This window comes from Phocoena sinus, chromosome 1 (genome assembly GCF_008692025.1).
Source record: "Phocoena sinus isolate mPhoSin1 chromosome 1, mPhoSin1.pri, whole genome shotgun sequence".
NCBI classification, from domain to species: domain Eukaryota; kingdom Metazoa; phylum Chordata; class Mammalia; order Artiodactyla; family Phocoenidae; genus Phocoena; species Phocoena sinus.
In genome coordinates this window covers 127,963,337-127,980,419 of record NC_045763.1, presented here as the reverse complement: position 1 = coordinate 127,980,419, position 17,083 = coordinate 127,963,337, and the positions used below count along the sequence as shown (strand labels likewise).

The 17,083-nt window shown below is 39.1% G+C and overlaps 1 protein-coding gene across 1 annotated transcript in view; it reads right to left on the bottom strand.

The window, feature by feature from the left end:
• Nucleotides 1–11,814: 11,814 nt before the first annotated feature.
• The window catches only part of MROH9 (maestro heat like repeat family member 9), a 165,037-nt gene continuing 159,768 nt past the window's right edge, over nt 11,815–17,083 (bottom strand). Inside the window, exons 20-22 of the mRNA XM_032654056.1 lie at nt 14,878–14,940; nt 13,096–13,360; nt 11,815–12,124 (exon numbers count right to left, since the gene is read on the bottom strand). Of these exons, the coding sequence (XP_032509947.1) occupies nt 11,815–12,124; nt 13,096–13,360; nt 14,878–14,940 (638 nt within the window). The remainder of the gene's footprint in view (nt 12,125–13,095; nt 13,361–14,877; nt 14,941–17,083) is intronic.

The window sequence follows — 17,083 nt, the reverse complement described above, 5'->3', positions numbered from 1 at the left end:
ATTTGGCTCCAGAGCCTAAGTGCTTATTCACAGCTTTATAAACCCTCCTTAAATCAACGAATTCACAGTAAATATGAACAATGATAATAACTATATAACGGGATAATATTTTGATAATTAACCAATTTTTTTGTTCTCAATATCCCCCGAGCTTTATGATCTTTTCCCTCCTTCCAATAGCAGCTACAACTTAGTGCCCTCAGGAAAGGCATAACAGAATAGAACACAATAAACAAAAATTAAATTGTGAGCTCCGGACATAAAAGATATGAAAGGACATAATTTTGTCTCATCCATCAGGCCAGGTGAGCTTGTCTTCTCAGTGGAGGAGAGAGAACTGGAACCTCTGGTTCTAGCCACCCGTCCCTTAAGTTCCCTCCATGGGAGAGAGGGAGAAATGCAGATCTGTGACAGAGAACCTGAGCCTCGCACCCATCCTTATAGACCCAGGAAAGTACATGGAAGCTGGTAAGACCCCAGACCTTCCCTGGCCCAACATGGAGTGGGAACAGTAGAGCATAAAGGGCAAAATGCCTTAGGCAGCCCTACCTAATTTCTCACAGTGGTGGTTAGCAGCAGGAACTGATTCTTTATCATATGTCAAAGAGGCATGAGTGGCAGAGAGAGCTGAGTGTCATGAGATCTTGGCATGGGAATGAACAGGGCGCAGTGGTGACCTAATGGATTGATGGGGTTCAGGGCAGGCCACCCCCAAATATATCACTTTGGCATATTGATTATTGTTAATTGAAGTTACTTGAGAAACAGCTGGTGCAGAAAGGACATTCCGACCCTCCTCTCTGTCCCCCTGAAAGCAGAAAATAAATCTCTCATGTGAAAGTTACCCTTCCTGCGTTAGGAGGTAGAGAGACCTCCTTTTGCCAGAGACAGGGAATTCAGGGCTGTGAAGTTATGTATCTCTGCGTAGTTTCTTCAATAATTAGTACCCAAGCCTAAGTTTCTTTGTCTTGTCAGTTCTTCACAAATTTATTGTTTCTTTGTCTAAAACTTATTAAAGCTGCCTGCTTTGATCATTTCTTCGAGTTTCACATTTCTATGAACTCCTGTACATATGAAATTAACATTTTATTTTCTCCTCTTAATTTGTCTAATGTCAATTTAATTATTAGACCAGTCAAAAAAACCTAGAAGGATAGAGGAAGCAGTTTTTCCTCCCCATCAGGAGGAATGACTGAACACCTAACAGACATGAGGCAGTCTCAGAGATGACATTGTGGAGATGCTGGCTCAGGACCAGCTGCATCACTCTTCTGTGTCCCCTGCCCAAGCACCTGATGGCTTGGTGCCACATGAGCCCCTAAAGATCAGACCCACAGGATGAAGCTGGGGTAGCAACCTGAATTAACTGAGAAGACGTTTCTGTTACCAGGCAGAAAAGGGAGGGCTTGTGATAAAAATTAAGTTGTTATAGACAAAAATGCAGGTAACATATTAAACTAAATGTCTTGCATATTAGAATTTGTGCTTGTGAATATTCTTCAGTACGGTAAGTAGCATTTACTGTTGGATGTATGCTAAGAACTGTGCCAAGTACTTTATAATAGTTTTTTCATTTAGTCCTCATAATGAATTTAGGACAGGGGTTCTATTTGTGTTCCCCCATTTCACATTTATGGGAATTGAGGCTTGTAATAGGCAAGTAACTTTCCCAAAATTACAACTGGGTCACAGGGTAAGGAGTCAGTTTCTGTCTCACCAGATCCAAAGCATCTGCTCTTAAATATTATATCAGTTACTCAGATTTATTTTCTTAGAGTTGAAATAGCAGAAATTTGGGACTGATCTTTATCACCTTGCTTCTCTTACCCTTATGTTCGATTTCAAGACCTATGGAGTCTATGTCTAAGATACACATTGACTCCATCCACTTTCTGTTTTCCCTGATAGCGCACAGCCCACGTTACTGTCAAAGCTGCCACATACCAGAGGGAAGCCTGCAGACCATGGAAAGCTGGTCTGCCTTCACAGAGTTTCACAAAGTCTTAAAAGGAGGGAATTGCGAAAGGTACTTACACATTTCGGGTGCTGGAATTATCAAAGGGAGGTTTTAAGACAGAAGAAGAAAGCAAGGTCTTGGTCCGAATTTGTGAACTTGGCAGGAGATGCTGGTCTTAGGAAAGCATGGGTCTATGCAGTTACTGCTAGAACAGCTAATCAGTGGTCTTCTCCTGGAGCGTGTGGGTCGCAATGAGCTGGTAACTATTTGACCTTGGTTTGTGGTACACATCCTAGTTGGGATGCTTTATCTATCTCATGAGTCGCAGCATAGTTCACTACCTCCACCTCTTTCTTGGCCTTGTGTAACAGCCCGATTAGTCTCCCTGATTTCACACTTTCTCACCTCCAGTGCTGTCTTGACAAAGCAGCCAAAGCGATCTTTCTTAAAACCTCAGATTGGATGTCATTTCCCTGCCTAAAACTCTTCAATGGCTTCTCATTAAACTTGAAATAAAACACCAAATTCTTGGCACAGACTTCACCCCTGTCAATAATTCCAGTATCATCCTGTGCTATTCCTCCTGCACACACTGTGCTCCATCAACCCTGGCCGTCTTTGTTTCTTTTTTTTTTTATTATTAATTTTTATTGGAGTGCAGTTGATTTATTTTGTTTCTTAAATGTGCCAACTCATTGCTGCCTCCATCCCTTCACACATGTTCCAGCTGCCTGAGTGATCTCCAGTTCTTCCACTGCTACATTCCTTATAACCCCCATATCTCAACTTAAAGAAACCTCTCAAATCCACCTTTCATAGTAGGTCCCTTTAGATCACAGAGTGCAATGTATTTCCTTTCATAGCATATGTTAACAGTTTATAATTGTATACTTGAAACCGTGCAACTCAGATTGGGACTTGAACCCAGCCAAAACCCAGATTGGGACTTGAACCCACGGTCTTTTTTTTTTTTTGCGGTACGCGGGCCTCTCACTGCTGTGGCCTCTCCCGTTGCAGAGAACAGGCTCTGGACGCGCATGCTCAGCGACCATGGCCCACGGGCCCAGCCGCTCCGCGGCATGTGGGATCCTCCCGCACCGGGGCACGAACCCGTGTCCCCTGCATCGGCAGGCGGACTCCCAACCACTGCGCCACCAGGGAAGCCCCCCACGGTCTTTTAACTGAGATCACACACCTGGTCTCAGGACGTAATGAAGCTCAGGTTCTTGATGTTCTTGTTGCAGAAAGAATTCAGTGAGAGACAAAGTGATAGTTAAGAAGTAGATTTATTTAGAGAGAAACACTCCACAGACAGAGTGTGGGCCATTTCAGAAGGTGAGAGGCACCAGGGTATAGGGTTTTCAGGGTATAGGGGTGGGTAATTTCACAGGCTAATGAGTGGGAGAAGTATTCCAGCTATTTTGGGGAAGGGGTGGGGACTTCCAGGAATTGGGCTGCTACCCACTTTTTGACTTTTTATGGTCAGCCTTGGAACTGTCATGGTGACTGTGGGTGTGTCATTTAGCATGCTGATGTGTTACAATGAGCATATACTGAGGCTCAATGTCTAGTGGAAGTCAAAATGTCCACCATCTTGGACCTGTTGGTTCTAACCAGTTTATGTCATCTCCTTGGGCTATGTCAGTCTGTGACCAGCTCTTAATTAGGAAAGGTAACAAACCTAAAGTTTATTTTTAAAAAAATCTTAAAAAGGGATATATCCTATCTACAATGAATAAAGTTGTTGTGAAGGTAAGAGATGTAAAATGTTTTTGATAATCAGGATCTTTGTATGAATAAGATACTGTAACCACAAAGTGTGATGACCTCATATGATAAGCCTCATAAGATTAGAAGCAACAGAGCTTATCAGTCAAGAGTTGGGTGGGTTAGAGGCAGGAAATCTGGGTTTGAACCCTTGAACTTCATGTACTAGTCGTGTATCCTTGGGCAAATTAATCTCTGTCTTTGTGCTTTCATTCCTTTGTCTATAAAAAGAGAACAAAAAAATTACCTTCAGAGGTTGGGGATGAAATCATATAATACATATAAAGTGCTTGGCTTTTGGGAAGAGTTTACTCAAAGAGTTCAATAAAAGTTCCTTAGGCTCAGCTTTAGATATAGAAACATAATTTGGGGAAGGGAGTGGGAAACCAATAGAACCTACAAAGACAAGCAGGTATCTGTTACTTTGTAATCGTGGCAAATTAAAAAAATTGCGAAGAAATTTTGGAAGTCAATGTTAATGCTTTGAGAGAATAGTATTAAAAATATATTTCTTCATTTAGTAAAAACAAGTGTTTGAAATACCTGTAATATCCTCTGAATGTGTGGATTCTGCTTATTTTAAACTTTTCTGAAGTAGTTAGATAATATTTCATTGTTGGGGTTATTTTATGATTTTCAGTAAACACATCTGTAAAGTGTAGAACAGTTTAAGAGCAAGGAATGACCTAATATACTCCCAAACTCCAAGATGTTTTGTAACGATTTATTCAATTAATGTTGCATGCATATCAGGCCTTATTGATTTATATCCTCAGTATCTTCCTGAAGAACGCTGTGAATTACCAAACTCATTTATTGTAGTGGTTGTCATGTTCATTTTAGCCACTGTTGGCCCAGAAGACTATTACTTGTGGGTTTTCCTCCATTCATCCCTTCTCTTCAATTAAAAAGTCATTTTTTGGGGGGTTACACTTGGCCGCAGTTACACCCCTTAATGGAATACTTTCCTCTGTAGCTGATAGTTTGTGAACATATTTGGGACAAATTTCATATATGCTGGTGGTAAAAAGGGAGAATAAAAGGAATGGAGAAAGGCATTAACTGAAATCAAGCTGTAAAGAAATAGGACTCCAAAATATCAGCAATTAAATTCCCTGACATTGTGGGACAGCTTGGTGTTTCTGGCCTCATGAATATATTTCTAAGTGGTGATCCAGTTGCAATCAATATAATATTATAGAATTGCAGTTCCCATGTCCTCTGACAAAGGACCTCCAAGAAGAATATTTCCTACCATTCTCCTTTCTATAGATTCATAGTTCCACTAGATTTTCTGTCTATGTCTTGGTGAAGTGGTGAAGGAAGAGGGCAGGAAGGGAGGTTTCCTTGAAGAGGAATCAGCAGAGTCTAGTGAAACTAGAGCATTAAAAGCAAAAGCAAAACAAACAAAAAAAAGGATCAAAATACAACTTTACTCTTGTCAGTCCAGTGGAAGAATTTTTCCATTGTATATTGGGCCAGACCATGGGAAACCACACTTGACTAAGGAGTGGGGGTATCGTGTCACTCAGAGGTCACAGAATTGGAGCTAAGAGCAGTAACTGGATGAGACCATTGTCTTCCTCAGGGAAGGGGTATGTCTTGGTTGAATAGAAGAGTTGTGTTATGTTTTACATTCTCCCCCAGAAAGGATCCTTTAGACTCATTTATTTGTAGACACAATTGAATGCTACCTCATTATGCTACTGCTTCTTGAGATACAGTGTTTGCATTTTAACAGAGTTGTTTTTATGGCAAAGGGTAAAGATTTAAAAGTGTAATTTCAGGCTTTAGGGACCTGGGAGTTTGGAGAGGGGCTGTATTAATTAGAGTGAAGACTAAATCACTGCAATAGAGAGATCTATAAATGCAAAGACTAAAATAGGTAGTCATTTATTTCCCTTTAATGTAAAAGTCCAGCATGGGTAGGACCTGCTCTGAGAAGCCATCCAGATATCCAGGCTGTTAGGGGCTTTTCCATATTCCAAAGGGCATAGTATATTATTATTTTCTGCAAGTTTGAAGCTGAGTTCCACATCCACATTCAACCATCAGGAAGGAATAAGGCAGATTTCCTTCTTAAGCAAGTGATTAAAGTCTTATACTTTGCTTCTGCTCACCTTCTATTGGTGAGAACTTTGGCCATCCAGAGACCAAAGGGGACTGGTCTCTGGTTGATTAGCCATGTGCCTATGCTGGGTAATTAGCTGACTCAGCTATGGAGGGCTTTCCTTTGCCTTGAATTATTTCCTGAGACCTGCCTTATATATTCCACCACCACTTGACTCCATATTCAGAAGTTATATTTTTTATTCTTTGAAAAAAATGAAGATATCTCAGTTGCTATGATAGTCATAGACATAATAGCTGAAAACTTCCCTAACCTGGGAAAAGAAATAGACATCCAAGTCCAGGAGGTGCAGAGAGCTCCATACAGGATTAACCCAAAGAGGAATACAGCACGACACATTGTAATTAAAATGACAAAAATTAGAGAAGGAGAAAGAGCAGAGAGAACCAGGAGATGATGGAGGAGGTTACTGTAGTAGGTTGAAGGTGAGGAAGAAATCCTTGGTCACCAGCCTAAAGGACTTTGAAGAACATGTAAATATCACAGAATATCTGACCTTTTACAAAACCCTCAACATTTGTATAAGGTCCACTATACTTGTTGCTATGTCTGTTTCTTTGGGAGGGTGGGAGTTGGAGAAGGGTGAGGAGTTATGAATTGGTTTGGTTTGCTTTGTTTTGTAGAAATCTAGGTAGGTATATTAGTTTCCTATTGCTGCTTTAACAAATTACCACAGATTAATGCCTAAAAACAATAGCAATTTAATATCTTATAGTTTTGGGGTTCAAATGTCCAAACTGGCTTTCACTGGGCTGAAACCAAGGTGTCGGTAGGACTATGCTCATTCTGGGAGCACTAGGGGAGAATCCATTTCCTTGCTTTTTTCAGCTTCTAGGTTTGCATTCCTTGAATTCCTTGGCTCATGTTCCTCATCTCCCTCTTCAAAGCCAGCATCATTGCATCTTCGAAAATCTTTCCTCTCTAACTTCCACCTTCCTCTTATAAAGACCCTTCTGATTACATGGGGCCAGCCCAGATAATACAGTTTCCTCTCCCTGTCTCAAGATTCTTTATTTAATCATATATGTAAACTTCCTTTTCCATGTAAGGTAACATACTCGTAGATTCTGGGGATTAGGAATTGGAGGATCCTGTGGAGGATGGAAGAAGATATTCCATGCAAATGGAAGTCAAAAGAAAGCTGGAGTAGCAATACGCATATCAGATAAAATAGACTTTAAAATAAAGACTGTTACAAGAGACAAGGAAGGACACTACATAATGGTCAAGGGATCAATCCAAGAAGAAGATATAACAATTGTAAATATTTATGCACCCAATATAGGAGCACCTCAATACATAAGGAAAATGCTAACAGCCATGAAAGGGGAAATTGACAGTAAAAGAATAATAGTGGGAAACTTCAACACTCCACTTACACCACTGGACAGATCATCCAGGCAGAATATTAATAAGGAAACATAAGCTTTAATGACACAATAGACCAGATAGACGTAATTGATATTTATAGGACATTCTGTCCAAAAGCAGCAGAATACACTTTCTTTTCAAGCACACGTGAACATTCTCCAGGATAGATCACATCGTGGGTCACAAATCAATCCTCAGTAAATTTAAGACAATTCAAATTGTATCAAGTATCTTTTCCGACCACAGTGCTATGAGATTAAAAATCAATTACAGGAAAAAAACCCTGTAAAAACCACAAACACATGGAGGCTAAATGATACACTACTAAATAACTAAGAGCACTGAAGAAATCAAAGAAATAAAAGCATACATAGAAACAAATGACAGTGAAACGTGATGACCCGAAACCTATGGGATGCAGCAAAAGCAGTCCTAAGATGGAAGTTTATAGCAATTCAATCATATCTCAAGAAATAAGAAAAATCCAAATAACCTAACCTTACACCTAGAGCAACTAGAGAAAGAAAAACAAACAAAACCCAAAGTTAGTAGAAGGAAAGAAATCATAAAATTCAGAGCAGAAATAAATAGAAATGAAGAAAACAATAGCAAAAATCAATGAAACTAAAAGCTGGTTCTTTGAGAAGAAAAATAAAATTGATAAACCTTTGCCAGACTCATCAAGAAAAAAAAGGAGAGGATTCAAATCATAAAATTAGAAATGAAAAAGGAGAAATTACAACTGACACCTCAGAAATACAAAAGATCATAAGAGACTACTATAAGCAACTATATGCCAATAAAGTGGACATCCTGGAAGAAATGGACAAATTCTTAGAAAGGTACAACCTTCCAAGACTGAACCAGGAAGACATAGAAAATATAAACAGACCAATCACAAGTAGTGAAATTGAAACTGCAATTAAAAATCTTCCAACAAACAAAAAGTCCAGAAACAGATGGCTTCACAGGCAAATTCTACCAAATATTTAGAGAAGAGCTAACACCCATCCTTCTCAAACTCTTCCAAAAAATTGCAGAGGAACGAACACTCCCAAGCTGATTCTCTGAGGGCACCATTACCCTGATACTAAAAAGCAGACAAAGATATCACTGAAAAGGAAAATTACAGACCAATATCACTGATGAACATAGATGCAAAAATTCTCAGCAAAATACTAGCAAAAAGAATCCAGGACTTCCCTGGTGGCACAGTGGTTAAGAATCTGCCTGCCAATGAAGGGGACATGGGTTTGATCCCTGGTCCAGGAAGATGCCACATGCAGCGGAGCAACTAAGCTGCTGTGCCGCAACTACTGAGCCTGTGCTCTAGAGCCCATAAGCCACAACTACTGAGTTCATGTGCCACAACTACTGAAGCCCATGTGCCTAGAGCCCATGCTCCATGACAAGAAAAGCCACTGCAATGAGAAGCCCGCGCACCACAACAAAGAAAAAGTAGCCCCCTCTCGCCTCAACTAGAGAAAGCCTGTGCACAGCAACGAAGACCCAATGCAGCAAAAAATAAATAAGTAAGAAAATAAATAAATAAATAAATTTATTAAAAAAAGAATCAAACAATACACAGAAAGGATCATACACTATGAACAGGTGGGTTTTATGATCAAGGATCATACACCATGATCAAGTGGGTTTATCAAGGATTCTTCAATATATGTAAATCAATCAATGTGACACACCATATTAACAAATAAAAGAATAAAAACCATATGATCATCTCAATAGATGCAAAAAAAGCTTTTGACAAAATTCAACACCGATTTATGATAAAACTCTTCAGAAAGTGGGCATAGAAGGAACGTACCTCAACATAATAAAGGCCATATATGACAAACCCACAGCAAGCATCATTCTCAATGGTGAAAAACTGAAAGCATTTCCTCTAAGATCAGGAACAAGAAAAAGATGTCCACTCTCAACCACTATTATTCAACATAGTTTTGGAATTCCTAGCCATGTTAATCAGAGAAGAAAAAGAGATAAAAGGAATCTACACTGGAAAAGATGTAAAACTGTCACTGTTTGCAGATGACATGATACTATACATAGAATACTAAAGATGCCACCATCAATGATGCTAATCAATGAACATGGTAAAGTTGCAGGATACAAAATTAATGCACAGAAATCTCTTGCATTCCTATACACTAACAATGAAAGATCAGAAAGAGAAATTAAGGAAACAATCCCATTTACCACAGCAACAGAAAGAGTAAAATACCTAGGAATAAACCTACCTAAGGAGGTAAAATATCTGTACTCTGAAAACTGTAAGACACTGATGAAAGAAATCAAAGATGACACAAACAGATGGAGATTTTTCTTGGATTGGAAGAATCAGTATTGTGAAAATGACTACACTATCCAAAGCAATTTACAGATTCAATGCAATCCCTTTCAAATTACCAATTGTATTTTTCACAGAATTAGAGTAAAAAATTTTACAACTTCTTTGGAAACACAAAAGACCCTTATAGCCAAAGCAATCATGAGAAAGCAAAACGGAGCTGGAGGAATCAGACTCCTTGACTTCAGACTATACTAAAAAGCTGCAGTAATCAAGACAGTATGGTACTGGCACAAAAACAGAAATATAGATCAATGGTACAGGATAGAAAGTCCAGAGATAAACCCACGCACCTATGGTTACCTAATCTATGACAAAGGAGGCAAGAATATACAATGGAGAAAAGACAGTCTCTTCAATAAGTGGTGCTGGGAAAACTGGACAGCTACATGTAAAAGAATGAAATTAGAACACTCGCTAACACCATATACAACAGTAAACTCAAAATGGATTAAAGACCTAAGAGTAAGACCAGACACTATAAAACTCTTAGAGGAAAACATAGGCAGAAAACTTTTTAACATAAATCACAGCAAGATCTATTTTTGACCCACCTCCTAGAGTAATGAGAATAAAAACAAAGATAATCAAATGAGACCTTATTCAACGTAAAAGCTTTTGCAAAAGAAAACCATAAATGAGACAAAAAGACAACACTCATAATGGGAGAAAATATTTGCAAAAGAATCAACTGACAAGGGATTAATCTCCAAAATATAAAAACAGCTCATGCAGCTCAATATCAGAAAAACAAACAACCTGATCAAAAACTGGGCAGAAGACCTAAATAGACGTTTCTCCAAAGAAGACATACAGATGGTTAAAAAGCACATGAAAAGATTCTCAGCATCACTAATTATTAGAGAAATGCAGATCAAAACTACAGTGAGGTATCACCTCACACCAGTCAGAATGGCCATCATCAAGATATCTACGAACAATAAATGTTGAAGAGGGTGTGGAGAAAAGGGAACCATCTTGCACTGTTGGTGGGAATGTAAATTGACACTGCCACTATGGAGAACAGTATGGAGCTTCCTTTAAAAACTAAAAATAGAACTACCATATGACCCAGCAATCCCACTACTGGCCATTACCTTGAGAAAACCATAATTCAAAAAGACATATGTACCCCAATGTTCATTGCAGCACTATTTATGATAGCCAGAACATGGAAGCAACCTAAATGTCCATCGACAGATGAAAGGATAAAGAAGATATGGTACACATATAAAATGGGATATTACTCAGCCATGAAAAGGAACGAAATTGGGTCATTTGTTGAGACATGGATGGACCTAGAGACTGTCATACAGAGTGAAGTAAGTCAGAAAGAGAAAAACAAATACCATATGCTAACATATATATATGGCATCTAAAAAAACATAAATGGTTCTGAAGAACCTAGGGGCAGGACAGGAATAAAGTCTCAGTTGTAGAGAATGGATTTGAGGACACAGGGAGGAGGAAGGGTAAGCTGGGACGAAGTGAGAGAATGGCATTGACATATATACACTACCAAATGTAAAATAGATTGCTAGTGGGGAGCAGCCCCATAGCACAGGGAGATCAGCTTGGTGCTTTGTGACCACCTAGATGGGTGGGATAGGGAGGGTGGGAGGGAGACGCAAGAGGGAGGGGACATGGAGATATATGTATACATATAGCCGATTCACTTTGTTATACGGCAGAAACTAACACAACATTGTAAAGCAGTTATACTCTGATAAATATGTTTAAAAAAAGGAGAAAAACAAATATTGTACATTAATGCATATATGTGGAATCTAGAAAAATGGTACAGGTGAACCTATTTGCAAGGCAGGAATAGAGACACAGATGTAGAGAACAAACGTGTGGACACAGTGTGGGGGGAGGAGGGGAGGGATGAATTGGGAGATTGGGATTGACATATATACACTATCGTGTAAAACAGTGAGCTAGTGGGAACCTGCTGTATAGAGCAGGGAGCTCAGCTCAGTGCTCTGTGGTGACCTAGATGGGTGGGATAGAGGGTGGTGGGAGGGAGGTCCAAGAGCAAGGGGACATATGTATACATAAAGGTGATTCACTTCATTGTATGGCAGAAACTAACAGCATTGTTAAGCAACTCTACCCCAATTAAAAGAAAAATAGAGGACTGGAAATGTATCTCAGATATATAAGGGTTCAATTAGAGAGGCACAACCAGAGGTTTGACTAAGCAATTGTGGGAGCGGGTTAAGAAGTCTCTGCAAAGTTGTCATCTTCACACCTTGTGCTGGAGCTCAAAGTCTGCAGGGCAGGCAATTGGGAAAGGAGTGTGTGTGTGAAGTGGAGAGCAGGGAGAAGGTAGAACCCACAAGCATGTGACTGTATCAGTCTCTTATTGCCTCCAACACTGATGATGTTGATGATGCAGTTGTCCTGCAGGAGAAGCTGGTGTCCTTTGTCAACATTACTAAACCCACCTGGCCCAGAAGTCAGAGAAGCTGAAGAAGGACCCAAGGGAAGGTAGAATGGCTGCTGCCCCAACTCCCAGCAAGGCGAGCTGGCAGAGAAATGAGAACATGTGTGAACTGCAAGTTGACACATTCCAAAGCCACAACATCTGAGTCAACAGAGGAAATGGGGCTTTCATCTACCAGCAAGTAATTCCCTGTGGCTGAAGTGGTTTATGCTAGGGTGGGATGCAGGGGTGGGAGGGAAGGTAAGGTGAGATGAGTGAAAGATGAGCCTGGAGCCTTAAGTCAAGCAAGATCACTGCAGTTCAACATTTATATATCAACTTTCTTATAAACCAGGACGAAGTGTTAAACTGGATCCTGACGGCCATGGGAACCACTATGTTGACTCTCCAATTTTCATTTCAAAAAGTTTAAAACCATTGGCACAGCACAATCTTCCCCTCAGGTCTCAGCTCTCCCTATTCTTTCCTTAACCACCTGTACCCACAACAAACTCTCCAGCTTCCCCCAACACTCTTCTTGCCTCCGTGTCTCTACCTGGAATAGTTTGCCTGCTTTAAATCCTCTTCCCCTGCAAGCTCCATTTCTTCCTTTGTAAATACTGCCCTCGGCAGCATTCAGAGCAGGGTGTAAATAACCACACTGTGTGTCACTAGACTGTGGCCTTCCTGAGGATGGGAACCTTGTTTACATCATCCAGATATCCTCACTATCTAGCATAGTGTCTGGCACTTAGAAGATGTTCAGTAGCTATGTATTGATTAATTCAAGCTCCAAGAGCTTCTCATCAAACACTTTGCTTGTATGTTTTTTCAATTTTGTTAGTTGCTTTGATGAAGTAAGTCTTCTAATCACTGTCAGAGAGAGGCAACACATTTCTATATTTGAGTAGAGAATCAAGAAGAGACAGTAAAGGCTTCTAGTGTCCTTCTGAAAAGCATCTACAAACGGACTCAAGTTATCAAGAGGGAAAGGAAAATCATTCCTCTTCGGAGGTGTGCTCCAAGGCACTCGTGAGCCTTGCATTCTTTACCGATACATCTTCGTTCTTTACCAATACGTCTTCATAATTATTGTCTGTAATGGCTTATCATTCTTGGTTTCTTTAATCCCCATAGGACTGCCTGTCAGGTCCTTGGGAAGGTTATAATTATAAAGAGGCTTCAATTTTTTGATGTAGATTAAGTTAAACAGTCTTTGGAAGCTTTGTTTAATATTTGAGGAGGTCAATCTATGGGCTATTTCCATAAAAATTTTGTTTGTTATTTCTGCAAACTCCCTGATCACAGGATCTTCATCCCGAAGCACTTGGTCAATAGCTGTAACAGCAGAAAGGCCATTAATTCAAGGCATCACTCTCATAGTCTGAGAAGCTCTAACCCTAAATAGCCTCACCACCTTTCACAAAAGCCCCCCTCCCCCAATTTTTGTTACTTTGGCAAATAGCGTCCAGGAAGTTTTTTATGCTCTATCCTCACCAGACCTCATTAAAAGAAAAAAGGAAATAGTCACTAAGTGTTTACTGAGTGCCTGTTATGTGCTGAGCATTCTGGTAGACAGCATAAACATATATTCATGAAGAGGTTCAATATTGCTCATAATAATGAAAAAAGTGGAATCAGTCTAAATGTTCATCAATATGAAAGTGCTTAAAAATTAGAGATATCATAAAGTGAAGTAGCACATACATATTAACATGATGATGTAGACCCATATTTCTTGGCATGAAAAGATGTTTCTGACACATGAGTAAGTGAAAAAGTTATAAAACAGTTATGATAGTTTTAAAAATAAATAGGTAATAGTTTATATTCTTTAAAAATATCTGCAATAAGATATATACCAAAATGCTAATATCATTATATTCATATGTTGAGCTTGCGGGAAGTTATTATTTTCTTTCTTAATAAAAAGAAATAGAGAAGGAAAAAAGGACAGATTTAGAAAAGAGAGGAAAAAGTAGAAGGAACAGAAGGAGGAGGAAGAGCGAAAGAAGAAAAATATTCTGAGTGACATGGAGGGAGTGCTTAGTATTTAGCCAGCAGTCAATAAATATGAATGGATAAAAAAGGAAGATAATGATGTGTCAATGTAGATTCATCAACTGTAACAAAGGTACCACTCTGCTGGGGGATGTTGGTAATTGGGGGAGGCTCTGCATGTGTGGGGGCAGGAGGTATACAGGAAACCTCTGTATCTTCCACTCAATATTTCTATTAATCTAAAATTGCTCTAAAATATAAAGTCTATTACCAAAAAAGGGAAGGAAGGCAGCCACCTTATTTTCTGCCTCCCCTGTTTGTAATTCTGATCCTGAAGGGGAAATAGGCAGAGGCTAAGAGAGAGATGCTGAAGATCCAAACATTTTGAAAGGATAAACATTACCCTTCTTTAATTTCTTCTGGTGCAAGTGTACATTGCTCTCCACTAAAATGTAAATCCTCTGAGGGAAGGGACTTTGCTTTGTCTGCTGCTGTATATCCTGCAGATAGAATAGTCCTGTCACATAGTAGATGCTGGAAAAATGTTTGTTGAATGGATTAATGAGTGAATGAATTCTTAACTCTCTGTATCCTAAGGACTCTAGGATAATAGTTAGGTCTCAACTAATGAGAGGGACAGATGGAGAGATTGAAACAGAGAGAGGAAGAATAAAAAATAAAGAAGATGTCCCTTAGCCCATTCCTTCCACTGATTTCCCCTTAACTGCCTAGCTACGTCTACCACCCTCTTCCCATCCCTGGCATCACTATAGAGCTCAGATATAAACTGAATCACAAACAGTGAAGTTATTTAGGCCTATACATAAAGATTTCATTATAACTTCAACACTTACCCTCAAACATGACTTGAATTTCATCTCTGAGCAGTAAATGGCCACCCAATTTTGCCAAGTACCCTATGCACAAAGTAAAATTAAAGTTACTCCAAAATACGTTATGAAAATACATCATCTGATATTATCTGGCTACCTTCATTGCTTTCTTCAAAGCAAAGCATCTCTAGATTATCCTTGAATCATCTTTTAGTGCTTTCAAATAATTAATAAAATTCTTTATTGAGATGTACATGTGTTTATAAATGTGCAGAAATCATAATTGTACAGCTCAATAAATGACCACATAGTGAATACGTCTAGCTACCACCTAGGTCATTAAATAGAATATTACTATTTTCCTCATGCCCTTTGTAGCCTCCTCCTTCACCTTTCAGAATACATTCTTTTGCTCAACGTTATATTGTATGATTCATCCATGTTTTTAAACATAGCAATAGGTCATTCATTTCCATTGCTACATGACAGAGGTTGGCAAAGTTCTCTTGAAACACAGCCATGCTTATTGGCTCATTTGCTTATGGATTATCTATGGCTGCTTTCACCCTCCAACAGCAGGGTTGCATCGTTGCGACAGAGACCATATGGTACTCAAAGCCTGAAATATTTACTATCTGGTTCTTTACAGAAAGAATTTGCAGAATGCTTTTATATGATATTCCATCTTATTAATGCAGCACTTTTTAGCCATCCTGCTTATGATGGACAATGTGTTGTTTCCAATTTTGGGCTATTATGAATAATGAGGTTATTGTGGGCATTCTTGTACGTGAATTTTTGCGTAGATTTGTGTGCATTGCTGTTTGGTACATAGCTAGGAGTGGACTTATTGGCTAATGGATGTGCTTATGTTCACCTTTAATCATTACTGCAGAACAGTTTCCAAGGTGGTTGTACCAATTTTCACTCTTACATTTCCATTGCTGTACATCCTCTCTAACACTTGAAATTGTTAGTCTTTTAGCTTTCAGTCAGTCTCATGGGTTTGGTGGTATTATTTTTGTATATTTATTGGCCACTTGGATATTTCTTCTTTTTTGCAGTACGTGGGCCTGTCACTGTTGTGGCCTCTCCCATTGTGGAGCACAGGCTCCGGACGTGCAGGCTCAGCGGCCATGGCTCACGGGCCCAGCCGCTCCGCGGCATGCAGGATATTCCCAGACCGGGGCACGAATCCGTGTCCCCTGCATCGGCAGGCGGACTCTCAATCACAGAGCTACCAGGGAAGCCCTGGATATTTCTTTAGTGAAATGTCTGTTCTAGTAAGTCACTTGTTATTGAGGTGTTTTTAAATTATTTATTCTTAGGCATTTTATATTCTGGATACTAATCTCTTAGGATATTACACCCATTACAAATATCTTCTCCTACCCCAGGGCTAAACTTTTCCATTTGTATTGTTTTTTTGGTTTTTTTTTTTTGATGAACAGAAGTCCCTAATTTTAATGTAGTCCAATTTATGGTTAGTGAATTTTGGAGTCCTGATAGGGAATCTTTGCTGTCTGAAGGTCATAAAGATATTCTCCCATATTTACTTCTGGAAATTTTATTGTTTTACCTTTTCACATTTTTGGATTGCAAGCCCAACTGGAATTATATGGCATAAAATAGGGGTTGAGATTACTTACCTATGAAATTAATCGAGCACCATTAAGAGAAAAAAAACAAAGTCCTTTCCCTAATGCTTTGCAGGGTCATTTATATCGTGAATTGTGCAGGGGTCAGTGTCTTGACTCCATTCTTAACATTGTGCCACTTCCATAGTACCTTAATGTAAAATGGGTCTTGATATCCAGTAGTATAAGTTCTTCAACTTTGTGATTCTTCTTCAGATTATCTTGGCTATTCTCTAATCTTTAAATTTTCATGTAAAAATTAGAATCAACTTCTCAAATTTCACACACACACACACACACACACACACACACACACACCCACACACACACCCAAAACCTCTGGTGAAATTTTGTTTGGGGTTGTATTGAATATACTGAACAGTCTGGGGAGAGTTGACATTGTTACAATACTTAATTCTTTAATCCATAAACATGATATATCACTCTATTTAAGTCTTCTTAAAAACTTCTCAACATTTTCTAGTTTTTTTGTGTATCAGTCTTGTACATCTTTCCTTAGTTTTATTTTGAGGTATTTGATGAATTTTGGTACAATGCATTAGGCATCAAAAAATCGATTTTCTAGTTGT